Source organism: Phaseolus vulgaris, chromosome 9 (genome assembly GCF_000499845.2).
Source record: "Phaseolus vulgaris cultivar G19833 chromosome 9, P. vulgaris v2.0, whole genome shotgun sequence".
Lineage (NCBI taxonomy): Eukaryota > Viridiplantae > Streptophyta > Magnoliopsida > Fabales > Fabaceae > Phaseolus > Phaseolus vulgaris.
This window is the reverse complement of record NC_023751.2, coordinates 22,031,450-22,058,803: the sequence shown is the minus strand read 5'-3', so window position 1 is coordinate 22,058,803 and position 27,354 is coordinate 22,031,450. Positions and strand designations below refer to the sequence as shown.

Genomic DNA, 27,354 nt, shown 5'->3' with positions numbered 1-27,354 from the left:
ATTATAATAGATCACTCAATAAACTGTCAAGCCATTAATTGAACCTTAATCACTTGCTTGAAATTGAAGGTTGTTGTTTTGGTGATTCACTGTTTTTCGTTCTAATATCAGTGCGTGTGCATCTGGAAAATCTATCTGCATAATCTTGTGATTAACCTTGTTGTATAAACGCTTTTCAAACACAGACAGTGCCAAAATAAATCTGTTCATTTTCACATAAACCGATTTATTTTCTGTAAACTATGTTAAACACTGTTTCTGCGAGAAGGTTTTAAAAGGTCAATTCACCCCCCTCTTGAACTTTGACACTATTAAACCCAACACATTTCAATTTCAAATTCAGTTTACAAAATTTTGTACTCACATTTAGAGACTTAGGACATTTCCTAAGTGTTTCTATCTTTAGTATTCTTTATTCTTAACATGAATTTGTATTTTCCATAGTATATAGAAGTTGTAACATTTTGTACAAATATTATATTTGTTATGCTGAAATTATATATTTTCTTAACGAACCATCACTACTTATTCTTTCATTTATGATGTTTCCTATACATGGTTGTTTCAACTAATTTTTGTTGTGTTGGATTTCTTACTTTCGAAATTTCAATTTAGACACTTGTAACATGCCATTTAGAGTTTAAAGCTACTTTCAATAAATCAACACCTCCTCCAGAGACTTGTCACTTTCTTGTATATAGGAGTTGTAACATTTGTAACATTTTTAACATTTTTAAAAAATATTATATTTATTCTGTTGAAATTATATATTTTCTTACCCTAACCTGTACTTATTTCTTTGATATATAATTTTTTTTATATATGGTTGTTTCAGCTAATTTTTATTGTGTTGGATTCCTTACTTTCGAAACTTCAATTTAAACACTTGTAACATGACATTTGGAGTTTAGTGCTAGTTTGAATATATCAAAAAAAGTTTTAACAAAAAACTAGTTTTGTAGTTAAGATTGCTTCTTAATTTAGGCCTATTATTTTTTTCTTAAGAATATTATAAATATAGTTAAACTGAATAGACAAGTCTACAAGAGGTAGTCATGTTATAGTTAGAAATGTTTTCAATATTATACTTTTGATTTTTACAGTTTTCTATTTTTGGCTTTTGAAATTCTTTACACTTTTCTCTTAATCGATTTGTTTCTCCTCCTTATTCTTCTGTGCTTTTTTTTTTTTGTTTTCAATTCTTGGTAAAAAAACAATCGAGTAGAATTCTAACAAATATGATTGAATTCTTAAAGTGAAAAACATAAAGTAAAAAAGTGTGTTAACTAATTGGTTTATCCAACTTTGTGTTCCCATCTTGATTTTTTAAGATTTCAGTTTTTAATTAAGAATTGATATATATATATATATATATTTATCAACAATAGTCTACGTGTATATAATTCAATTGAATTTTTTTTATCAGCAACATAAAATAAAATAAATAAATAAGAATTATTTAAAGAATAATCAAATTCTCGTACAAAATCGCACAGAAATGAACAACACTTTTTTCTCTATAGACTTGTCACTAAATTTCTATTAGGACAAAAATTAGAATAAAAGTAGAGACCTTCATAAATCAAAAATAACATCTCATCCTAACCTTCAAAAAGTTCGATTGAAATGTGTTTTCATAGTTAATCAATAAATTCAAAATGATTATTTGTATTTTTTTATTAAAGATCTAAGGAAACTTTATCACAAATATTCTATGATGTTTAAATATTTCTAGAGTGATATTGTTTTTCTCAATACTATTTCCATTCATGCATAGTTCAATTCAATTTCAATTTACATTCATTTCAATTTAGTTTATGGAGTTTTGTACTCTATCTTCAGTGTATAAGGTTAATCTAGTTAATACTATTAATTCTGTTTTTCAATTCTTGAGTTTTGATTTAGTGTATTGTTTTTACTGTTTTCAATTTCTGTGTATGTTAACTTTTTTAATTCAATCTCGTTATACTCCATTTCAATACTAATTTACAATTTCAGTTTTGTGGTTAATTAAGTTTTACCATTTTCAGTTTTTTCTAGTTAAAATTATTTACGGGTTTAATCCATTTCTGATTTGCATGGTTCTACCTTATTCAATTTTAATCAATTGTTCATGTTCATTACAAGTAGTTAATTTTGTTTTTTTTTTTACCGTTAAACTGTTACTGTTGCTTTGAGTTAATTCTATTTTTATGGTTACTGTATTTCTGATTTGATAGAATGTTCAACAATTTAATTCTACAAATTCTTGTTGCTTTAAAATTCAATTTTCTATATTGAATTTCGGTTCATGGATTCATTTATCATTGATGGAATGGTGCATGAAGCAACTGGTAGGACTCCGGTCACATCGCACCACCTTCCTCTTGCGGTGTTGGTGGTTTATAAAAATAATAAAATTTTTAAAAATATGCATTAAAATTTTAGAAAAAAAAAGTGATTTTCTTGTCATTTAAGATTTTATTTTATATTAATTTTAAATTAAATATATTGATGGTATGTAACAGTTAAGTATTTATTTATACCTACATGTATGTCACTTTTTCTTTCAATCCATATTTTAAATTATGCTGATATAACCCTAATTAACTATAAAGTATTTGAAAATGTTAAAAAGGATAGAGAGAGCGGCTTTCACACTCTAAAAAGTAATTATACATGCTTAACAACTCAATAAATTAATATTTGAATTATATTTATTTAATATTTTAATTTAAAATATTAATATATATTATTAGGGTTAATGTTTTGAATGTGAAAATATATTTTTTGGAAGATAAAGGAGAAAAAGAGTTTAAGAAAAGGACGAGACTGAACCTCTCGGCGTGAAAAGTGTTGGAAGGGTTTACGGAACTCTTTTGCGATGAATCAATGTTGTCATTTTCTACTGTAACCATAAATCCCATTTTCAAAATAAGAAGGGTTAGTTAAAATCAAGAACCACACCAGGCCGATAAATTAGACCATCAATTATACAATCATATAATAAACAGTGATAATTTTGAAAAATTATTTTAATTTGAATATCAAATTGAAGGCTTATTATTGGTGGTCAATTATTATACCATCCTATCCCGTAAACTCCAAAGTCATGCATTGGTATTCCGTGACATCCAATTGTGCCCTAATTGGTGCAATGAAATGGGAAGAAAAAGAGATATTTTTGTTTTTAACCGACGCAGAAAAATGCGGTGGTCGCAACTGTAAGTTTCCTACACACGTAATTGTGTTGTATTGTGTGTGGCGTGGGACAAAGCCAGCGGGGAGGCAGAAACGTACAGAACAAGAATGTGGGCTCTGTGGGCCTTCCCTTACGAACCCAACTCCATTACTACCACACAATAAAAGAAACCCACTTTTCTTCCCACCACCAAATTTTCCCATTTTACCCTAAAAAAAGCCCACATATATTGACCCTAGCTGTCAAATTTTAATTTGCCTCCCTGCTGCAAAGGTCAAACTTACACAAGTGGGAAATTTTGTAATGACGCTTCAACCAATGCCACGCCGCCATGTATGTACCTCTACCGCCATGGAATCTATGTCATCATATCATCCCATCCCATTTCACTTCTTTTTAAATTTTAAACCTTTTTTTTATTGTTTTTCATCTTTCATAATGCTCGCCCTTTTTAAACTTGTAAATAACAACAATGCTATAGTAGCCCTTCAAATTTCAAATACATCAAAACAAACACTCAACACAACTCCAGTTATTACAGTACCTTCATTTTTTTTCCCCAACAAGCTTTCACCAAGGTTGTTTTTTTTTCTCTTGCCCCCACCCTCAACTGTTTCCCACCTGTAACTTCTCTCAAACCGATGCTGCAAATCTCTACTTCACCGGAAACCCCTCTTGCGAATCCGGAGGGAGACGCCGCGCCGGTCTCCGAGGGCCTGAAACCGGAGCACGGCGAAGACGGTGACCGGAATTCCGCCGCGAGCCGGTGGCCTAAAGAGGAGACAATGGCTTTGCTCAATATAAGGTCTGACATGGACGTTGCTTTCAGAGACACAAACCCCAAAGCCCCTCTCTGGGAACAAGTCTCAAGGTAAGTTCCTCTTTCCGTTTTCCCTCCAATTCCCATTATTCTCAAGCTTGTTCCTTAATTAGTAATACTAATGTTACACATAAATGTACGATGTAGTATACATTCTTGGTAGACATAGTTAAGTTGAACAATTTGTTTTTGTCTTAGCTATAAGAATGTGGTGAATGAATAATTAGAAGGTTTTGTATATTCAGGAAATTAGCTGAGCTAGGATATATCAGGAGTGCGAAGAAGTGCAGGGAGAAATTCGAGAACATTTACAAGTACCATAGGAGAATCAAGGAAGGTCGTAGTGGCAAATCCAACGGTAGCAAGACTTATAGATTTTTCGAGCAATTGGAAGCTTTAGAAGGACACCACTCACTTCTCCCTCCTTCTGTAAGCGACCCAGAAACCACTACGACAACAACAACCCACGTGCCCCACAACAAAATCAACCCCAGCAACAACTTTGATGTTATTTTAGATGCGGTTCCGTGTTCCGTAAGTGCTTACGCGGGGGAGCATTCTAGTTCGACGACTTCGTGTTCGGGGAAGGAGTTTAGGAAGAAGAAGCTGACGCGGTTTCTGGAGGGGTTGATGAGGGAAGTGATAGAGAAGCAAGAGACGCTGCAGAGGAAGTTCATGGAGGTGTTGGAGAAGTGCGAGAAGGATCGAGTGGCGAGGGAGGAGGCTTGGAAGAAGGAGGAGCTGGCCCTGATTAAGAAAGAGCGGGAGCTTCTGGCTCAGGAACGCTCAATCGCGGCGGCTAAAGATGAAGTCGTCCTTGCTTTTCTAAGAAAGTTCGCCCAAGCTGAAGGCACGGTGCAGTTGCTGGAGAAAATTCAGGTTCAAAACGACAAGCACAGGAACATGCAACAAAGTGGGAATATTAATTTTAGTGCTAATGGAGGTGGTGATGTGAGTGATGTGGATAAGCGAGAGTGTGGAAATAATTTGAGTGTTAGGAATTTCGTGCATATGAGTAGTTCGCGGTGGCCGAAGGATGAAGTGGAGGCTTTGATAAGGCTGAGGACTCAACTTGATGTGCAGTCCCAAGGGAACAGTAACAGTAGTAACGGTGTGTCAAAGGGGCCTCTTTGGGAGGAAATATCTTTGGCCATGAAGGGCCTTGGCTACAATCGCAGTGCGAAGAGGTGCAAAGAGAAATGGGAGAACATAAACAAGTATTTCAAGAGGATGAAGGAGAAGAACAAGAGGAAGCCCGAGGATTCCAAAACATGTCCCTATTATCACCACCTGGAGGTTTTGTACAGCAAGAAGCCCAAGAGGGTGGATGTAAATGATTTTGGGAAGCAGTTGAAGCCCGAGGAGCTCTTGATGCATATCATGGAAAGTCAAAGTCAAGAAGAGAGACAAGCGCAGGAACAACAACAGCTACAGAGTCAGTCATCATCTGAACATGACGAGAGAGAGAATAGGGATAAGCATGAGGAAGATGATGAAGATCAAAATGGGTTTCAGGATGTGATGGTTGAAGATAGTCCTTCCATAACAATTATGAGTTAAAAGATTAGTAATATCCAGAGATTCTTTATTGCTAAAATTAAACTTCTCTGACAACCAACGTGGGTTCCTTTGACTTTCCAATCATTTATCGAACCTGGATCGAAGACTGTAATGAGGGGTCGGAGTCATGAACAAGGAGTCATGAACAAGGAGTAGGTTGGATAGTAATAGTAAATACAAATCAATCTCAAGGTGTTGTTGTTTTTGTATGTATTACACTGTCTCTTTTCTATTTTTCATCATATTTTTTTAGGGAACATGACAGAAGGAACACGCGCACAGAGAAAGAAAAAAAAAGAAAAGAGAAAGAGATTAGTGTGGCTGTAAAAAATAAAGTGACTGGACGTGTATTCTAATATTATAGTGATTTTTTCCCTAGAAGTTTGTAAACCCATGTGTGATCAGGTGGAAGATGGTTGGATTTGTTTGGTAGTGACAATAAAATGGCAAAGTAGACTGTGTACTTTCCCATCACAGCCTTAGTTAGTGGTGAACTGCAACGATAATGAAAGTACATTTTTGTTTTAGTTATAATATTTTTACGATAAAATTTTATTTCACTGTTGTGTACACATATTTGATCCCTTTTAATGGTGAGATAAATAGTAGGAAGTATATTTCCATTTTGGTTTGAAGTAGGGGAAGGGATGATTCCATGAGGTGGGGCAAAGGTAACTGGCAATGATTGGAAGGATATGCATCTTACTTCATACCAAAGTTGGGCTTAATTCGTAGCATTTTTGGGTAAATATAATTAGGCAAGCATTATTGGTTTTGGTAGGGTATAGGAATAGTTGGGGATTTATAGATAAGACTATCTACGTAATCATCTTGTTCACTCCAATCAATACTAGCTCTAATAAAGGTCAATCATCTACTCCAACTCACATTAAGGATCACAAAATTGTAGTTTAAATAAGTTAATTTACTATTTTACTTTGTTTAAAATTGAGGACAAGTACTCTGTTTATGTGATAACATCATTATCATGTATTTTAATAATTACTAATTTTGTGCATCCATAAAATATTTGATTTTATGTTTATGTTATATAAATAATTACTAAGACTAGATATTATCTCATGAAACAATTTTTTTATAGATATTATATTATATCAAATATAATATAAGAGTGTAACATTATGACAAATTGATTTTCGATACATATATCATAATTAATGTTATTTATAACAATTCCTCCTTAATAATTATTTCATTGGAATTCAATTTACGATTTTGGCTTTAGTACCGATGGTTGGATTAAACATTTATTACTAGACCAAAAATTATATTTGATAGTTAAAGTGTAACTCTTTCTACTTCAGAATGTATCAATTCAAACTTCACAATTTAAACGTGATTTGACCTATCTAGCTTACATCATGAGACAATTAATGCCAATTGCAGCATGACTTATTTTATAAAGTGTTTAACATACTAAAAATCAACAAAACTCTACATTGGATTATAATTACTATATTCTAAAAATTACTATCAGCAATCAAGTTCGACAAACAATGCATGACTTTTTTTTTCTAGGAATGACTTTAGGAAGACATTCACTAGGTTCACCTTAGTTTCAATCTTCTTGACTTCAATCCTCTCATCAATGCGAAGAAAATGATATCTTACATTGATATGTTTTATGCTACCATGTTGCATATGATTGTTACAGAAATTTTGTACTAAAAATATCATAGAAGATTATTGTCTTTTCCTGAACAAAACTTAGATTACCTATCAAACCCTTCAACCATATTCTCTCCTTAGTTGTCTTTACTTACATTATATATTCTGCTTCAGTGGTCAACAATGTTATTGTTGGTTGGATGAATGTGTAGCTTGTTGTGGATTTTATAAAGTTGAAGTTCACAGTAAAGTTAGAATTAGATAATCCTAGTACAATATAGTATGAGTCACCTTTAAGATAATTTTGATATTCTCAAACCCCTTTAGGTATCTTAGAATTTATTTCATAACATGTTAGTGTTCCTTTTTTGGTCCATACACTCATCACTTATCTCCATCTTCTTGGTAGTGTAGTCTAGAAAAGCGGTGCATATTGGCCTTACTACTTAAACAAAACTCTTATCTTGATTCTTGTCAATAAAATTAATGATCGAAGTGATACTCATTTTCTTTTAAGAACTTATCATTATTGAAATTGAATATTAACTCTCGTACTAATTTAGTATCAATAAAAAAGCCATAAACAATGAAATAACTTAAATCAAAACACACCAATTGAAATAAAAAAAAAATCAGAACTAAAAAAGAAAAAATCTTCTCATTCTCATATATTAAGCAATAAACATTATTATATAGTCTGTACATGTGTCTTCGTTTTACTGATTGTATTACACAAATGTGTACACAATACACTTAAAAAACGTGTAGGTAATATATTATAAAGTTTGTTATACATTCTCATCATTTTAATCACTTAAAACTAGTTTGATTTTATTATATTTCTTAATCGGTTTTATAAATAGTCTTAATATGTGGTTATTACTTTGGTGCCTTTACACTAGTGTGAATAAATTTACCTGATAATTATGACATTGATTGATTTATGAGAAATTGATATAAAATTACACATGCTACCAATTCTGTAAATATTGGGGTCGCATTTTGTATTAATTGTCTTTATAATTGATATACAAATAGATACTATAACAACTATATAACAAATAGTAATGCAGTATATATTTTCTACATAGATTTTCTACATCAATATGTAAAATTTCTTTTATTAGACATAAATCACTACTCTCGTTTTTTAAATATTATGTAGCCAACTTTTCTTACTTCTCCCTTTAACTCACTCATCTCTTCCCTACAAGCTTTGTTGGACATTGCTTCTTTTGTTCCCTTTTAAGTCTCCCTCCTTTACCTTTTACATTATTTAATTCTTAAAAATTGATTTGAAACAATTGGTTTCACTCCATTTTATTTGTGATTTATTTGACTGAGCTTTTATTAAATTTTGTTATCAACTACTATTTCAAAATAACATTCGTCATTTAAAATATATAAAACTATAATCATCTCTTATGCTACTTTGTTTTCTCTTGCATTTTTTACCGATTTGAAATTTATACGACACTGAAAGAAATTATTTTGATCCATTTAAGAAACGTAAAAGATAAACCATCAAAAATTTCAATAACGGTATTTGTTAATTTTAAATAAAAAGCGATCATAAATTTAAATGTGGCGAGTTAACAAATAAGAAGGATTTTGTGTAAGTTTTAAAAGTAAGAGATATTTCATATAAAAAGTGTAACATATAAATAACTTCTAGTAATTTATAATACTCCCTTTTCTCTATCCTTTTTATTAGTGTACTTGGATGAAGTGATTGAATTGTAGCACCTTTAAAAGCACAAAACAATTTCTCATATATTTTTTGTCTCATAATCGTGTTCTATAGTTTTTTTCTCTAACCTTTGGGCTTATTGTCTCTATGTAAATTATGAAACAAAAAGTAAAAGAACTATGGTGTCGATATCATTATTGGCACAATCATTTAAAGAAGACAACAATTATTTGGATTTTAAATTATTAAAATTCAAATATATTTGGTCCATCATTTATTTATGCCTGGTAAAAGCCAGTTGGGCAGATAGACAGATTAAATAAAAATATTTAAAATAAAAAAATCATAAATATAATGACTTGTCTTGTTTGGCATGGTAGACCCATTCCCATCATTCATAGTCATTGACCCAAATTCTCATTACAACTTTGACTGTCCTCCATATTTTGTTTTAGAATAATAATTTTCATTTTGATATTCGTAATAAAATGAATTTACAATTTTCATACTTATAAAAATTTAGTTGTGTAATTATTTTTCAATTCAATAATTTTGATTCACTGTCGATACTTATTTGTCGTTAGTATTTTAAGAAAAACTACTGAGATATTTGTAAGTAAAAACAATGTTTGTTTCCTATTTATCTGATATATTAATAGAAATATCTATAATAAATTCAACATTTGATATAATTTTTAAGTGATAACAATCTTCGTCACTTGTTCATCTAATACATTAATAATTTTTTTTAATAATAACTCATTTATAATACTAAAATCACATTAGTAGTTTTTGTTAGAAATTAAATGTTGTACTAATATTAGATTAAAATTGTTTAGTTTTAGAATATTTGGATAAATAAATATGTTATTAGATTTTTTTAATAAATGGGTAATTGATGACACATTTTTTTACATTTTATAATTTTATTGTGTATTAAAAGCATATTTTATATGTTTTATGTTCAATTGTTAACATATTTTCTTTTAGTAGTAGTTCTACATATTTATTTTGATTTTGTATTTTTAGTTAATTTAACTTTTATTTATTATTTTGGTCATAATTTTATAATATATATATATATATATATATATTATTTTGACTGATTCTAATTACATTAGATTCTACATTTTCTTATTTTAAAATGCACATACAATTTGTTAGATTTGAAGTTCTTTGTTTTTTTTTCTATGACTTTTAGAAGTTGAAGTAGATTTTATGAAATTTTGTAAACAAACTTGTATGATTTTGTTTTTCTTTATACTTTTGTAATTGTAGTTCTAATTAAAATCCATATTTAGTTCATGTTTACTTCATATGTTAGAATATATATAGGCTAAATGTGCTATAAACAAATAAACATATTTTTTTTTTAGTTTTCAATTTCAAAAATTCTCTCCTCATTTTTTTTTCAATTTTCAAAATTGATTATTCCTCTTCTTTCATGTGTGTTTTCTTTTCTTCATCAATGTATAATTAATTCTCCAGTATCAATACATATAATCAAGATAAAACAAACTGAATTGAGTTTTACACCAGTAGTATGATGCTCTGAGTTTGTTCTTCTTGTCTCTAATTTTTGTTTGACACATTATTATGATTGTAATTCATATTTCTAATTTTAAAAATCAAATTAGAAATCAATTAAATATTGATTTCATAATTAAATACAAATTGGATTAAATGATACTTTGATTTGATTTATATAACTAATTTAATTCATTAATTGTTCAAACCTAGATTTAAATTTTTAGAGAATCGTGGTAATAGAAATTGTTTGACTCTTAAATTTTTGAACTGACCTTTCAACTTCTTATATTTTTTTTCTTTGCTTTGTTTCATTTTTCAATTCCTACTCCCCAAATTTAATTTGTATCAAACGAATATTGAATATAACCAACGTGTCATATGATAATCAAACTAGGTTATGTTTTATATCTCAAATTTTAGAAAAAATTTAAAATTCTTTATTTCAAGAATGACATTGGAAATCTATAATGTATTTGATGAGTCGTTTGAGCAATTTTTACCTTGTTTCATGAGTATTATAATCCTACAATTTTAATTGAGTGAATTGAATTTGGTAGTTATTAAAATTGTGGTATTTTTTTAATTTCTTATGTTCTCTTAGTTCACAATTTTTGTGATTTTATTTATCAAACATATCATGTCACTGTAATTCACTTGATAAAAGGACTAAAATTATATTATTGTGTTATCTCATAATGCAATTAAAATTTGAGAGAAATAAAGTTACATGTTTTACCATATATGAAAAACTCAATTGACACAAATGTAATATTAAAGTGGCATGATTGTACTAAGGGGTGTGTATTAATAAGGTTTAAAGTAACATTAAAAAAAAAAACATACAACCCAAGTGAGATTCACAAAGACACATTAATCTATTGTTGGGCCCAATTCCTATTGGGTTGCACTTTCATCTCTTCATATTTGTGGGCCTTTATCCATTTTGTCTGGGTCCCCCTCTTGTGGACCCTTCGTCTTCTTCTTTCATTATCGACTTAATTAATGCCAATGGAATGTTGAAGATCAACAATATATTTGGAAAAACAAAACCATGAAAAAGTTACAGTGTTTAATAAGAGAAAATGAAGATATGTCTGCCATAATTATAATAAAGTATTTAAAATCTCCGACATAAAATATATTTTTTAAACAGAGTATATTAAGTCAATAAAACAGTCGTGTATTATTAATTATGAATTTATGGTACAACAATAATTTATTCATCATGCACTGTACAAATAACTCTGTCTGAAGTTTCCATGTCTTTTCCACCAAGAATATATACCAATCATTATTGCGTAATAATTCATGAATAATTTAACATTTTAATAACATTTTTTATTTATTTTTTTACTTGTTAGATAAAGAAAACATTTTGTATTTAATACTAAAAAAGTATAAAAATAAAAGACGACATGGAATTGTTTTAGCTAAAATTAATTTCTTAAATCAAATTTATTACATGTTAATCTATTCATTATAATTAATGTATGGTTTCAGTCTTTCTATAACTTTATGAGCAAATTAACTTTTCTATTATTTAGTTCTCACGATTAAGTCCACATATTACTTGTTTTACTTAAAAATTTGCATTATCGTTTTTAACTCCATTTTTTTAAGAATTGAGTCAATTAAATGCTTTTAAATCTTTTTTTTTTCAAGAATAAAAAGCAAAACCATTAATTTCTTTCTTCACTCAGAACTATAAAGTTTTAAAAATTATTAGTTTAATTTTGAAACTATCAAACTAATATATTTTAGAAAACGGCAAAGACGAAATTTAGTCAAGCTAAGATGAAAATATTGTCCATTAATTCTTAAAACTAAAAAATATCAACAAGTTCTTAAATTTATTTTTATTTCATTTTCTAAATATAGGTTGATACTATCATTAAAAATACAAATATTTTAGTTTTAAAATAATATAATTTTTTAGAATATGACATCACTGTCTAATTTTAAAGAAAAAGTCACTTATTTCTCTTAAAAAAGAACTTGAAGAAGGTAAACTGACAGAGACAATTAGGATTTTTATGAAACCAAATTCTGATAAATTTGATGTTTTCATCATTTGAAAATGTGACAATTTCTGACAGATATGAAGTTTTTAAGAGAGAAATGAAGACCATGGAAACAATTCTTTAAGAAGTAAAGTAGGTGATTGATTAAAAAACTAAGCTTTATTAGTTATGGTAAAAAAAGAAGTTAGTGTAGCTATGGCAACACGGATATTCAGCCATTACCATCTTTATCTAAGTTCCTGCCATGCCAAATGTGCCACAACTCTCATTCACACCTACCCACCTACCCTCTTCTCTTCTCTTCTCCCATTGCTAAAGTGCTTTCATCTTCAAAAACACTGTCATCATCACTGTTCATTCCTCACTCCTCTCACTGTTCTAATTCCAACCCTCGAGATCTCCAACACTCACATGACATGCCTTTACACTTACACTATTCCCACCATAACCAAATCAAATCTCTCATGTAATAAACTGCTCACAAACCCCTAAATAATACTATAAAAATTGAATGACATAAAAAAATACTACTAACATGGTATTAGCATTTAGTATACTATGATGGTGGAAGATTTTAAATCTAGTTAAAAAAATCTTTATAATTGCAGTGGAAGTTGTGATAATAAGTAAAAGAGTTACCAAGAGCAGTGGTAGTTACTGTGACAGTGAGAATGAGAAGGACTAGGTTTTTTAACCTTTGGGTTTGGATTGGAAGCAATAATAACCTCTCCCAACAAAAGATGTCCCAACGTTCTTGTCGGGACAAACACAAAAAGACCCACCTTTTCTTCCTCCGCTTGCATCCATGGCAGACTACGAGACCAGCCACAACCACAACCACAACCACAACCACCACCAACAACAACCGGTGTCTAAAGAAACAGCGTTTCAGGCGCTGAACACCATAATCCAGCTCCACTTCGAGAAGACCCTGGAGAAGAAACGGGCCATAGACCTTCAGAAGAAGGAGCTTCACAAGCTCTTCCAGATTTTCTTCATCTTCCTCGCTCTCCTCTTCCTCGCCCAGTCCCAGTCCTCGCGCCTCCAATGCCGCCACTGCTGGATCCCCATCACGCTGCTCTCCATCGCCCATCTCATCTTCTACGTCTCCGTCGCGCAGACCCTCCGCTGCATCAACGGCTTCAAGTACCAGCGCCGCTGCCACAAGCTCACTCTCGGCCTCGCCACCGAGAAGCTCCGGGAGATCAAGATCAGGCTCAGCGCCGCCAACGGTGACTACGAGGGTGTTGCCGATGAGGAGTTCGAGATTCACTACCAGGAACCCCCCGAGAGCTACTTCGGAAAGTTTAAGAGGAATTGGGCACTTCATTTTGGGTTCTTGATCTTGATCTACGCTTTTATGATCTCTTCCTCCGTTGTTCTTTTGTGTTTTTAATCAAGCGTACTCTTTTATTAGTTTAGTGAGATTGATAGAGAGGTGCCAAATTATGATAATGGGTATAGATTTTGTTTGATTTGAATGATGGAATTGGTTTGTTTCCTCTTAAGTGTTAGTTCTGAAATCAAATCCATTCTCATTTCAATCTCTTGTCATTCCCTACGCATGTGTAATTCTTCTTCTTCTTCTTTTATTTGGACTAACAGTCATTTATATCTTTATAGTAGCCTATGAGTACATTCTATTCTCTATGTATCTAGTGTTTGAAAAACGAAATGAATGCATCTTTGAAAGTGTCAACCAAGATGGTGTTTGTCAAAAAAGAGGGGGCGAAGATATTGAATCATCTTGTATGGCAGAGATTCTTGCCGCTTTGCCCTGAGAGGGTGAGTGCATAAGTCCACACAATGTAAATTCGTGTTTGAATTGAATTCAAACATGATCTACTTATGGATAGATCACATCATGAAAGCATGTATGGATGACAGCTCGAAGTATCTGTGTAAATGTAAACTGGTTGCTTGCTGGGGCCTCAAGTTTGAATATTACTTGCTCCATCATCCATCTTACAATAACTAAAGGAATGGACTTTGCTCAATAAATATTAAGGCACCAATTAAAAATGGCTTTTTCACCCAACAAGTGAAGAATTAGCTTTTGTGGAACACGCAATGATGGAGTTGTAGCAGATAGCAAAAAGGGACCCCCCCTTTGTCCCGATCCACTTTCTCAAGACCATCTTGCCCTCTCTCTTTTGTTGCCTTGAAATATCATAGAAAATATCTTTTCTGTGCTTGTCGTTTGGCAAACTACTGCAACATAACCAGCAATGGATGAGGCCATTTTTCTGTTTCCTTTTTGCTGATTCTTCTATTTGAGATTTGATTTATTGTAAATAATGGTGAAGACTTTAACACTATCAATCACTTCATTTTCCATTGTGATACAATTAAGATAACGTTTAGTCAATCTGTTGCGACTTCATTTATACATTCTGTTCTATATTAAAAACAAAATCTAATTTTAAGATACAATCTAGGTAATTTTTTATATTATCAATAGTTATAAAATTATTGTAAAAGTCAAAGTTTGATAAACCTTACTGTTGAATAAGCCTTAAACTGGCCACATACATAAAAGTTCCCTATTAATTGAATGGTAATAGCCTTTAGACTCCCTTTTTCTTTTCATTTATCATTTAAGATTATTTTGCTCAAACTTAGAAATACAGTAATTTTCCTTGATTTCAATAAAATAGTTCTGCAATTTCTTATTTTACCCTTTCCTCTCTACATCTAACAACAAATATAAAAATTATTTAAAAACTAGAAAACACATAAGGGTATAATAAAAAACATATTCTTAAAACTCTAGAAAGACAGGTGAAAAAGATCATTCTATTCCAAAATTGAGACAAATATTGAGCAAAAGAGGAGGTAAGATTTACAAAATAAAACAAATAGCCATGAAATTGTATGCCTGATGAAAGAAGAAAAAAAAATAGAATGATTCCATTGCATTGCATTCTGTTAACAGGCCCGTCTGAGATGACTGATATTTGGTTTGTTGTAAAAAATAGTAATGTCCAAAGATTATCACATAAAAAAAAATCACATCACAATATATAACTCAGTATTTCAAAATCCACCCTGTAGGAGCGAAAAATTAATTTCCCTGACTGAACAATCTTCCACTTCTTTCGTAAGAGTGTGCAGTTATGTAACATTCAAAATTGCAAACAAAAAAATAAATTTAATCGAACAACATTGATCAATTATGGTGGATTTCTTTACTGACTTGAAGCTGTAACAAGCCATATGGCCATCTAAGATGGGGAGAGAGCATTGCATAATGTTTTGTATGCATTTACACATAGTTTGAATTTTTCTTCAGCCATTGCCTGCCATCACATAAAGGGAAAGTGCAAGTATGAGACCAGATAGCACATATAATATAATAACCAAAAAGATAAAAAATGAAAGGTTTGCTTTTATGGAGCACCTCCAAAATACTTGATAAATAAGTTTTTACAATTCAGAGTAAAACCTATATTCTATTTGTCCTTCATCCTAAATATATGGAAATAAATTTTCATTTGTCCATTTGCAAACATTGAAAACCAATGACCATCAGATCTGCGCAAAATTGATGGAAAACCAGTAAACATGAACTACTGCATTTTCATGTCTGATGCAGGATTCCAACGAGAGCATGAGAAGTTGGTTGATGGACCAAAAACACTATTCTCAACCTTTTTCTGCAACTGGGCACAATCTCTGATTAGAGAATCCTAAACCACATGATATCCCGTACCACATCACCAGAAAAATGTTACCTGTAGTTGCACCAGCCCTCAACCACAATCTAAACAGAGATGCACAGGACCTATTTGCTCAGACAGACATTTGTTCCTTTCCATTTTTCCTTTATTTTGAAGAGATGGTAAACAATTTCCAATTTTTAGGGAGACTTTTTATAAATACCAATTTAAAAAAAAAATATGTTTAACAAATTATAAGTGGTGAACTGAGTATTAACCTTAGATGCAAGAGTCATTTTTCATCAAGGCAAATACTAGTAGAACTAGTGGTGCATTCTTCGTGGGAAGGTACACCATAAAAGCCACTAGAGATACAGATGGCTGTTTATTCATTTGTTCATAAATGTTGTAGATGGTATACATGATACCAATTTCACAGTACTTGGCACCTACTTTTGTGCTTAAAGTATAGTCATCAGATGGCGCATATAAAAGTGGTAGTTCGGGATGGATCATGTTTGAAGCTAATGCAGAATTTTGAGTCATGTTATACAATGCCCCCCACCCGCCCTCAATAGTCAATTCCATGATTCTAACATGTATTTATAATACAACTTGTTCAAAAGAATATTTCAAGCTCACCTGGGAAGTGCCTTGATGCTTATCAGGATGCCATTTTAAAGCTGATAACCGAAAACTACAAGGGAAATAAACAGATATTAGCAGTTTATATTGTGTACATCATCTTTTATGCCCGGTATAAGATCTTGCACTGAGCAGAAGCCCTGAAGCACTTACGCATTTTTAACATCTTCAATCTTTAATGGACCTGTTGGAGGCAGACCAAGAATAGTTCTGTCAGAACTTGATCCTACAGAACATGAGTCATCATCGTCATGCTCAACGTCACTTTCATTTTTCCACTTGTTTGTCCTATTTGAATGTTCCCTCCATTCAAACCCAGATGTGGAATGCTCAGAAGAAGAACCGCTCCAATTGCTAAAAGACCACGTATAAGATTTGTTACCATATGTTGCTTGGAATATTTGCTCGGGATGGCTATCAAAGTCCTCGGAGAAACTTTCTCTTCTGATTTTTCCTGAACATACAGTGGAGATCGTTGGAAAGGAAAGTAAACAAATGTTAATTTAAAGACAGTCGCACAAAGAAGTCCCAGATGGCATAGCAAAACATCTTCAATGTCTGCTCAGATTGTTTACAAGTCTGCAATGATAAAATAATAAATTGTAATGACTAAGTGTGCCAATTTTAAACTATAACAACTTCACTTCAAAGGAACATATATTGCTGGAAAAGTGTACTTTCCTACAAAAATCCATTAAAAGGATACTTAAGTAAAATACATATATTTCCTGTGATTTGAAATATTACAAATATACCTGAAAATGGGGTATATTATAGGAATACAATCGTTGACTAGGAAAGTAGGGGTGGGCTTTCCATATCAAAATTTATAATAGGAGGTTTTAGTAATTTATACCTTTGCCACACGTGTATATAACATTTCAAAATTTCACAGGGTTCTATGTATTTCCCCAATAATAATTTACTACTAGACTGTCAACTAATCACTAGAACAAGAAACTCTAACAAGCATAGACATGCAATTGAGGGTGGGTTGGGGAAGAAGTGATGAGAAAATTTAAAAAATGAAGGAATAAACTCACGTTTAGTTTTCTTTGGTGGTTTTCCACCAGATCGCTGACCAGACTTTTGTTGTTGACCTTTAGTGGAATGCCTACCTTGGCCTTCATACTTGTACCGGCAGAATGTAAGCCATAAAACATTGTCATCATAAATTGTTGACAGTTAGCAATTGTAATACAAACAAATAGAACACAATGAATCGTATTAAGTACAAGCAAAAACATCTTGGAAATGCATGAAAAAGATTGAGTGGCATTTTTTGATAAATGTGATTTCATTCCTTACATCACTATGATGTTAACTGAAGAGGGAGGGAGTAATTCTGAAAAGAGATCTTAATCTATTTCTGAAGTGGACTGAAATCGATTGACAGACCAACATGTAGGTTTCAATTAGTTTTAACTGCGACTGGAGCAATGGGCCTTGTTTAGCGTCCAAAAAAATCATAGAACATCATCAACATAAAACCATCAAATAACCAAAACTCAATTTGAAAGGTAATCAGATCAGATCACAAAATGTTGACATTTGGCACCTTTCTGGATAGTATGTTAGTTTTATCTTATTAAGTTTGGACAGGGAACTTTATAATTTGGTTGGATAAGGGTATTCAAATTTATTGAATTTTAATTTTCTTGTTGGAGTATTTTAATTACCACCAAATAACACTAGTGGCATTCATAAAAAAAAATCCTATAGATATCAACCAAAAGATAACCATTACAAAATCCAGTCGACATATACCAAAAAATACTCTGCACCAACATTAATTGAAAAAACCTTGACAAACGTCAATCAAGCCTGCCTACATCAACAAATAAATAATCCCAAAAATGTCAGCTAGAAACTAACTCCTGCGAACATTGGTAAAAATCCATAATTTACATTAACCGAAACATAGTTTCATCAGTGTTGATAAAAACCATGGTGGCATCAGTCGAAAAATATTTCTCCCAATGTTTGTCAAGAAAACCCTTATTAATGTTAGTGAAAAAAAAATAACTCTAACCAACATTCTAATTAACGTTGGTCGAAAAACAATCCTAACTAACATCAACTGAAGATAATTTCAATTGACATCAACAAAAGAAAATTGTATTTGACATCAATCAAAGACACCGTTGATGTTAACAAAGAAAAGACTAACTATCTAACTAAAGTCAGTTGAGAAATAAAACTAACGTATATAAGAAAAACTTAGTGATGGTAACAGAAAAAAACACAATAGACTTCAACTTAATAAACTCCCGCCAACATCAATTGGAAAAACGATAGTCAATCAACAACACCCCAACCTAGACCTAATTGAGGGTGTTTAGACCGGCCAGACAATGACCCAACCAAGGCTGAGCTGAAGAAAGAATATGAAGAGAAGAAACATAGATTTGACACCCCAACCTAGACCTAATTGATGGTTTTCGACCAGCCAGACAATGACCCAACCAAGGCTGAGATGAAGAAAAGAAACATAGATTTGAAAGAGAAGAGAATATGATGAATTTCAAATTCTTAATTTTTAGGCAGAATTTGAATTTTTTTAGTTTTAAATAATCAAATTACTCTCATAAATTCTATAACAATTTCTTTTATAGTTCCCTATCCAACGAACATATTTTGTCATTAAACATTTCTATAAAAATGAATTGGCCTCTAAGAATATAATCAAATTTTTCTTATATTTCAAAGGTATATATTACTCTTAGAAAATATATTTAAGCCTAACTCTATAAAAAACAAGTTGTTAGGTGAAATTTGTAATAACTTATATACTATAATTTGATCATATCTTTAGTTAATATGATATTTTCATTAATGACATTGGTTTTGATGAATATCAATGAAAAATTTGAAACCAACAATGAAGTTTGCTATAAAATCATGTAAAAGTGAGTTTTACTTAGACCAGTGTAAATGAATCCCTCCATCCTCTTTCTCTTTACTCAGACACACAGACGAGATTCGTTAATATTTTCTCACTTGTCTTTGAGGAGGGGTCTCTACTATCAGGATACACACATACTCTTCCTTTTTATAATTTCCATCCAACACTTACAGGGCATTATTTTTCAGAAGTCCCATCTAAAGAGTGCAAAAGTTTTAATCCAAAAAACCAGCTTGTTCATGCACTTGCAGCTCTTCTCTCTTTCTAATCCAGACATTCCCAGACAAATCCTCACCCAGAATATTTTAAGGAAACACAGGGACAGTAAGCAAAATAAAAGGAATTAGTAATATAATAACAACAAAAAAGAACAAAGTTTCTCAACATGATCAAAGATATTGGAAAGCATACCTCAAATGAAAATTTAGAGGATCCACTATTGTAAAGAAGACTATTCAGAGCTTTCTTTGCATCAGCACGCTTTTGCCGAGTAATGAATTTTATTTGACTCTGAAATTCACATTTCCATCATGAGTAAAGCAACTCTATTAATAATTATATTGATGTCAGAGAAGCAGGGTTTTCACCATTATAACAGTATAAAGCAACACGGGGAGAAAAAACTATGTCAGTGCTAAACTACATGCTTAACCAATTTCTATCTAAATTTCTTATGATTTGCATGTCACTAGAAAATTCCACTGCATCTCATAGTTAAAAATCCCTTGAGCTTCAGAAATGAGAAATCGATAAATTCTGAGTAGGAGTGCAACACTCTAATACACAGATTAAATATTTTCCCAGCAATAAAAGCAAGCTTGCACTTAAGTATCATTAACCATAACATTAGAGCAATTGCATTTGAAAGTCATAGGGGTTTATTTATAGAACAGAATGTCATATCGTAACCACGCACACTGCTGTAGTAAAAGAAAACAGTAAAAAAAATGACAAATGTACAATTTGTAATATGAGCATATATCTTTCCTTCTCTCAACCCTTATCTGGTTGTCTTTCTAATTAGGGCTTGAATCGATTATCTATAGAGGTTATATGATAATAGCAGTTTCACCGCATGCCTAATTTAAGGTGTAGAAAATCCTCACCTTAACAGGTTCCAGTTAACTTAGGTATTGTCATGTGTGAATGTGTACAAGTGACATTCAAATAGAAGGCTGCTCTATTCATCATAAATTGTTGCCCTCCATTTGTTTAGGAAATTCAGTAAAAACTTAGATCTAGAACTCTCACAAGTTATCTGTCATTGTCCTAAATAGATGACGATTGAAAATGATTCCAGTGCTGTTCACAAGTGGATTCAGCAAATAATTCACCACAGGCAGCTGGAAGCCAGTATCAATTGAATCTTTGCATTGCAGTTAAACTTTTTTTCTCCAACTCAGAATGCATGAGGCTTCATCGTCATCATCATATTAACATGATAAAGCTTTTGACTTGTATAAACTTCCTATTAAATAAACTTCCTACAATTACCAAAAAAAATTGCAGAAATATATGGGCTAAAGTTATATGCTCCAAAGTATATATACCTTTGATGGTGGTTGACCCTTTTTTATATCCTGCAAGGGAAAACATAAAGCGTTGTATTAATTTCCAAACTTTCTCATAGCTAGTAAAGTGCTAATAAGTGGCCAAAAAGAAGAAACGAGAACAGAAACAACCCAAACTCAATATAATATCGGGAGGAAGAACGATAGAGCTCAACACGAAGAGAAAATCGCCTTTTGAGATCAGCAAAAAAAGAAACTCACGGAGTTGAATTTGTTCTTCCAATTTTGACAGGTGCAAGGAGTGGAATGAAACTCGGAGAAATGCGTGAGAGAGGGAATAACGCGAGTCTTCAAAGACGACAAGTTTCGCCATCGTGATAATTGCATATTGGGAATCAGAGTGAGACCAAAGTTGAAGGAATCTACAGTAACGACGTCGTTTAAAGACAACAGTTTTCGGCGGTTTGAGGTTAGGCCACAACCGCGCCGAGGTTGTCTCGCTAGCCTCCTCTTTCTGGCTCTCCTGTATCGCAGGAATCATCGAATGCCCACACAACATGGGCCCAACTTTTTTACGAAAGATTCAGTTAGGCCCAAAAATACATATTTTAAAGAGCTATGGTCCCTACTATTAGAACCCCGTCATTGTTATTTAAACTTCCCAAACCAATAAAAAAAACCCAAATTCTCTTAAATTATTTTTGTTTTGGCAGATACGAGAGAAACTCGTTTCCTATCGCAACTAAGCCCTGTTTCTCTCTAGATTTGATTTTAAAAAATGTATTTTCATGTATGATTTACAATTATGCCTAGTACACATTAATTTATTCTTTACTTTTAACACAGTTAGCATCACTAATCGAAAAATAAATTTCATATAATATAAAATTTATGGTAATTTTCATATATTCATATACTCAAACTTTCATAGATAATATGTATAATTCGGAAATTAATATTTGGTATATTAGGAATGAAAGTTTGATAATTTACAAACACAAAAAAAAATGTTTAAAAAGTAAAAAAAAATATTGTTAATTTCACATTCACGATAAACACTATTAATATTAGAGTTATGATATTTTGACAATCAATCTATTACATACACTCATTATAAAATTTATTTAAATTGTAAAAAAAAATTATTTTCATTTATTATTTATTAGTTAACTTAAATATAATATTTTATTATTAAAGTGAAGTTGCTTATATAAAGTTAGATAAAGTTGGTGACCAAAAGTTAATGCGTATTTTATGTGTGTAAATGATGCTTGGATCACATCCTTGATCCTCTTAAATTAAAATACACATGAATATAAAACTCCCATATTTTTTCCCCAATTTAAACAAACGCCTTAAAGCACTAGTCACTGCATTGTCTCTTCCGAATGATATTTTGCAAATTCTACATCTTTTAATGTCATCAACTACTAAGTAAAGTTGGAAATTTTATTATTGATTTTATTATTTTAGAAGAGGAAAAGGAAATGTAAATACCCCTATCATTAGTTTTTTTTTAAATCATTGGTTTCTAAAAAAAAACATTAGAAGTTTAAATAACATGAAGTCAAGTGTAAATATTGAAGAAAAAAAAACTAATGGTCACCAATGTTCTTTAAAATATTAAAATTTTAATTAGTAAAAGATTGAATTGCATTTTTTATTAACAAAAAATTATTTTAAATACAAATATTTGGAATACTCCAATTTCTATACATAAAAAATAAATATAAAAGATCATATGAAAAAATTACTAACCAAGAATATGTCTGGATCAATTTATAATAGTAACTAACTTAAACCACTTCAGTGACCATTCACCTTGCTATACCATCCAGTATATAAAAAAAAAATATCATACAAAAGTCAATATTTATGATATATGTTTTGAATGTAGGTGTTGGTGTAGTCTAATTGTTAATATGGATATGATGATTATATTGTTGAAAAACATCTTTTATAAGAATGCGACGATTGTAGTTAATCGTAGTGTATTGCTGGTGATGGTCATGTTATTGGTATAGTTGACCCATTGTAGAGATTATTCTTTGTTTAGAGTTTGTCTCCATTCATAATGGTTGTATCTTGATACAATTACACTAAACTCTTTTTGGATAAAGCGTGTTCTTGATCACTCTTTCCTCGATAATCACATTACATGTGCTCTACGCATTTGATCTTTCTAAAGGTGTGTTTGGATTGCTTACCTATCAAAAAACTCTACATATGTGTCCAACATAACATCAACAATATTATAGACCTTACTAGTTAACCCTTCGGTCCTATGCCTTTGAAGTTATTTACATAATTGAGTTCAATACCAAGTTCTTGTGTTATCAAAACAACTATCTACTTAACTTATCCCCTCATACCTCAAACTTCATCCTATACTATATGTTTGCAACACTACCCCGACATACTTCATATATCCTTTGACAAGGCATTTCCATATGTAATATTTATAATCCTTACCCAGCACTAGTGCAAAAATGGTGTTTAACGATAATTGTACAATGTCGATTGAGAGCCAAACATCGTCCATCAAACACACGGTGACCTTTTTGTGATTACTGCAAAAGTATAGGTATTGGTCCCCTATAATCGTTGCCTATACTCAGTGTGAGCTAATAGACACCAATTATAAAGAGAATTGTCGCCTATTTGAGGTGGAATAGGCGTCAGTTCCTTTTATAAATGATGCCTATTTGAAGGGGTACTACAATAGGCATCAATTTTAGTGAACAACCATCGCCTATGGTCTTTTTAATAAACCCCCCAAAACCTTTTTCCCTACACGCTCATTTGTTTTCGTATTCTGAAAGTTTTGCCCTCGTTGTGGTTCGTCAATGTTGATTTTTTTTTATTAGGTTGTTGTATTTTTGTTACATTTTTCTTAATGGGTTGTTGTGTCTGGTGTAGATATTTTGTGCTTGGTTTTGGTATTTGTTTTTTGTATGTTGTCGTTGTCACCACCTCCACTGCTGATAGCAAAGGTCCCAACTCAAAACCCATTACTAGAACTATGGCAAGGAGGATACAAGAAGATTGGAACTTACTGATGGCAAAGACACCCTTTTATATATGTTCAAAAATGCCATAACCTAGTGTAAATTTTTCTATAATAGAATTTATTTTCGTTCTTAAAGTAGAGAAGGAAATTTACTTGTAATTTTTCTTTAAGTAAATTATGGTTAGGGTTAGGCATCTAAACCCTACATAGGCCAATCATTTAGACCTAATTAGGTCACATGGAGCACACTTGATCATGTTTTCCATGTGACTTTAATAGCGCCTAATTCAAATGCTAATTAGTTTTGCTAAACACTTCCTTGTCTAAAAGTGATATGGCCGAACCAATCAGTCTCTCTACCCTTCATGCACCTACAAGGAAACTATAACTTTATTGGAGCTCTCCTTTATACATCTCTTCCACAAAGCTTCCGCAAATTTCACTCAAAAAATCAAGAAAATATGAAACCGGTTGAAGGCACCTATGAATTGTCGTCATCTTTTCCGCACCCACCAAGTTGGTTTTTTTTTTTTAAATTATGTTTTATTTATAATGTATGAATTTTAGTATTGCATGTATTTTAGATTTATAATTAGTATTGTTTTAGTTAATTATATTTTAGTTATAGAATTAATATTAATAAAATGTTGTAATTAATATTAGATTTTATAGTTAGAGTAATAAAAATCAATAAGTAACTTTAGAATTTATAATTAATATTATTTTAGTTATACAATTAAGATTATTAAAATTTAATAATTAATATTATAGTTTATAATTACAATAATACAAATTTATAAATAATTTTAGGATGAATAATTAAAATTGTTAATTTTTTTGAATTGCATGTATATTTATAATTCTTTAATATGTGTTGGTATTGAGTTCGGATGTGTTCGACCCTCGACAAATTGTTAGATTTTGGATTGAGAGACAATTACAGAACATACATATGGATCGAAATTGAATTATGTTATCCTGCATAAGTGATGAGTCCAAAAGAGGAGTAGAAGAATATATACAATTTGCACAACATAATGTCAATCGTTGTGGTGATGGAATAAAGTTTTGGTGTCCATGCGTTAATTGTTTAAACAGGAGGAAATTGGGTGTTAACAAAATTAGGCTTAAGACCTTGTATGTGATGGGTTTCTACGATCTTATACAACTAGTAATGGAACCCTGAGAGATAGAACCACCGCTGAGCTAGCTCAACCTTACAGAAGGATGGCCAGGAGCATGACACAGGACCCAGGGCTAGGTCAAGATCAGTCCATAGCCAGTGCATCAAAGCCTATCATTCCTCATGGGATTACCAGGAGCAGAGCCCATATGATTGGAGTTGAGCACCATCTAATTTATTTATTTTTAATTTAAGTTGATTATGATGTACTTAGCGTAAATTGGGCTTGAGTCAAGCTCAACTCTCCCTAGCTTCTAAAAGGATCTTGGACCGCCCCCTATAGTCACATTTTACCTTAGCTTGGGCGACACACTAGACTTAACCTTGTTTTTAGAGGGTCTAACCTTGGCCTCCCCTCCCCCTCTCTCTTTCCCTCCAAGACACTCTCTCCTATAAATAGGGTCCTTGTCTCTTGTATTTTCACATTGAATTTGAATATAGAAAAGAAACTTTGTTTGAGTGTTTAGTGAGCTATGTTCTTTTAAAAGTTCTTGGGTCTTATCTTGTGAGAGCCACTTACCATTCATCCTTTCAAGTGGCGTGACCACCATTCATAAGCTTCTTTTATCCTTCTCTTTTTCTTTCTTCCATTTCACCATTTCCATTACTCTTTTGCTTTGTGTTCTTTATTGCTATTCTGTATTCGGTCTCTATATTGAGTTCTTGTTATCCTACTTTGTTTTCCAATTATGCAATCAACATCATGTTTACATTATATTGTGTTTTCTCTTTTGTTCTCTAGAAAAGAACCTTCACACTTACTTAACCACTTGGTTAAGTTCGTGTCCGGTAACAATTTTTTTTGAGCTTCTCACCATATTATGCTAATTCAAAATTCATAAAAAAAAGTGCAACCTCTAAAATGAACAAATCTAAAAATCAACTCATATCATGTGGTAATCAAAGCATGATTTTAATTGTGCTTATCTTTTATGAGTTGGTTTTATGCTTTACTATTTCATCACATTTCAATTATGTCTTTATCTTCCAACAATTTAATTCCGCTTTCCAATTCAACATCTTTCAATTTAGTCTTTAAATTCCTTGTCATTTACAATTTCATTTTTAATTCATTAAGCAATTTAAGTTCTGCTTTTGAATTATTTATGTTAATTTTCTTTTCTTACCTATTTTTCTTGACTCTTTTGTTCTTAGTGTTTTAGGAGTCTTTCACCCAGTATGCTTATTTTGATTTAGTGATAGTTGATTTAGTTCCAAACAAAGAATTCAAGTGATCATATGAATTGAATCCCAACCATTTGCAAAAATTGAAAGGGAATTAAAAAAATATATGCATGCCAAAAATGTGGACATTTAGAATCCATAAGGACAAAACAATTTAAGTGCAATTCACATTTCAAGTTAAAAGTGCTAAAGAGGATTTTTTTTTTGTGTGGCAAATTCTTTTCATATTTGTGGAATTTAATCCTTCTTTCTTTTACAATTTCCTAAAAAAATTAAACTTCATAGTTAAAAATTTATGTAAGTATCTTTGAGTTTTAAAAAATGATTTTCTTGTTTGTATTGTTTAAGTTTTGTCCTCATCTTTATTCCATGTTGGTTTAGCTTTCTTTCTTTCAACTTTTCTTGCCTGTCTTAAAAAAATTTCTTTAAAGTTTTGTTGGAGTCCTTGTATGAGCTAGTTTTTGATGAAAATCATCTAACCTCAAAACTTCTTACTAAAAGGATAAAAGAAGATTGAGACCTACTGAAGAGATTGTAAAGTCTTCTTCTTCTTAGCCTTGTAAAACTGTATAAAATAGTTAGAAAGTTTTGGGCCTTGTATTTTGGGCCAAAGTAGAAAATGATGTAAATAGAAAAGAAGTAAAACATAAAATAATAAAAGAGAGCTTTTTTTAAACTTTCATTTTCTATCACTACTTTTTCTCTTGTGTCTTTCTCCTCTCTATCTTTCCTTTCTTTTTCCTCTCTTTATAGAGTAAATCTCTTGACTGCTTTTGATTTTCATTTTTGAGTTCATAAATTACTAGTAGATCCTTAGCAGTTTTC

General features: G+C 31.4%; 3 protein-coding genes across 3 annotated transcripts; 2 read left to right on the top strand and 1 right to left on the bottom strand.

Annotated features, from left to right (window-relative positions):
• Positions 1 to 3,437: 3,437 nt before the first annotated feature.
• On the top strand, positions 3,438 to 6,088 carry LOC137820572 (trihelix transcription factor DF1-like). Its single transcript, XM_068624717.1, has 2 exons — positions 3,438 to 4,052; positions 4,247 to 6,088. The coding sequence occupies exons 1-2, from the start codon at positions 3,823 to 3,825 to the stop codon at positions 5,559 to 5,561; spliced, it is 1,545 nt and encodes a 514-aa protein (XP_068480818.1). The 5' UTR covers positions 3,438 to 3,822; the 3' UTR covers positions 5,562 to 6,088.
• A 5,687-nt stretch (positions 6,089 to 11,775) lies between these two features.
• On the top strand, positions 11,776 to 14,051 carry LOC137822012 (uncharacterized). Its single transcript, XM_068626886.1, has one exon. The coding sequence runs from the start codon at positions 13,237 to 13,239 to the stop codon at positions 13,825 to 13,827; it is 591 nt and encodes a 196-aa protein (XP_068482987.1). The 5' UTR covers positions 11,776 to 13,236; the 3' UTR covers positions 13,828 to 14,051.
• Positions 14,052 to 15,465: 1,414 nt separating this feature from the next.
• LOC137821419 (uncharacterized) lies at positions 15,466 to 21,777 on the bottom strand. The gene is made up of 7 exons (XM_068626006.1): positions 21,413 to 21,777; positions 21,191 to 21,220; positions 20,052 to 20,150; positions 17,779 to 17,866; positions 16,889 to 17,189; positions 16,733 to 16,787; positions 15,466 to 15,730 (listed from the first exon to the last, which is right to left on the bottom strand). The coding sequence occupies exons 1-7, from the start codon at positions 21,536 to 21,538 to the stop codon at positions 15,656 to 15,658; spliced, it is 774 nt and encodes a 257-aa protein (XP_068482107.1). The 5' UTR covers positions 21,539 to 21,777; the 3' UTR covers positions 15,466 to 15,655.
• Between the last annotated feature and the right edge of the window lie 5,577 nt (positions 21,778 to 27,354).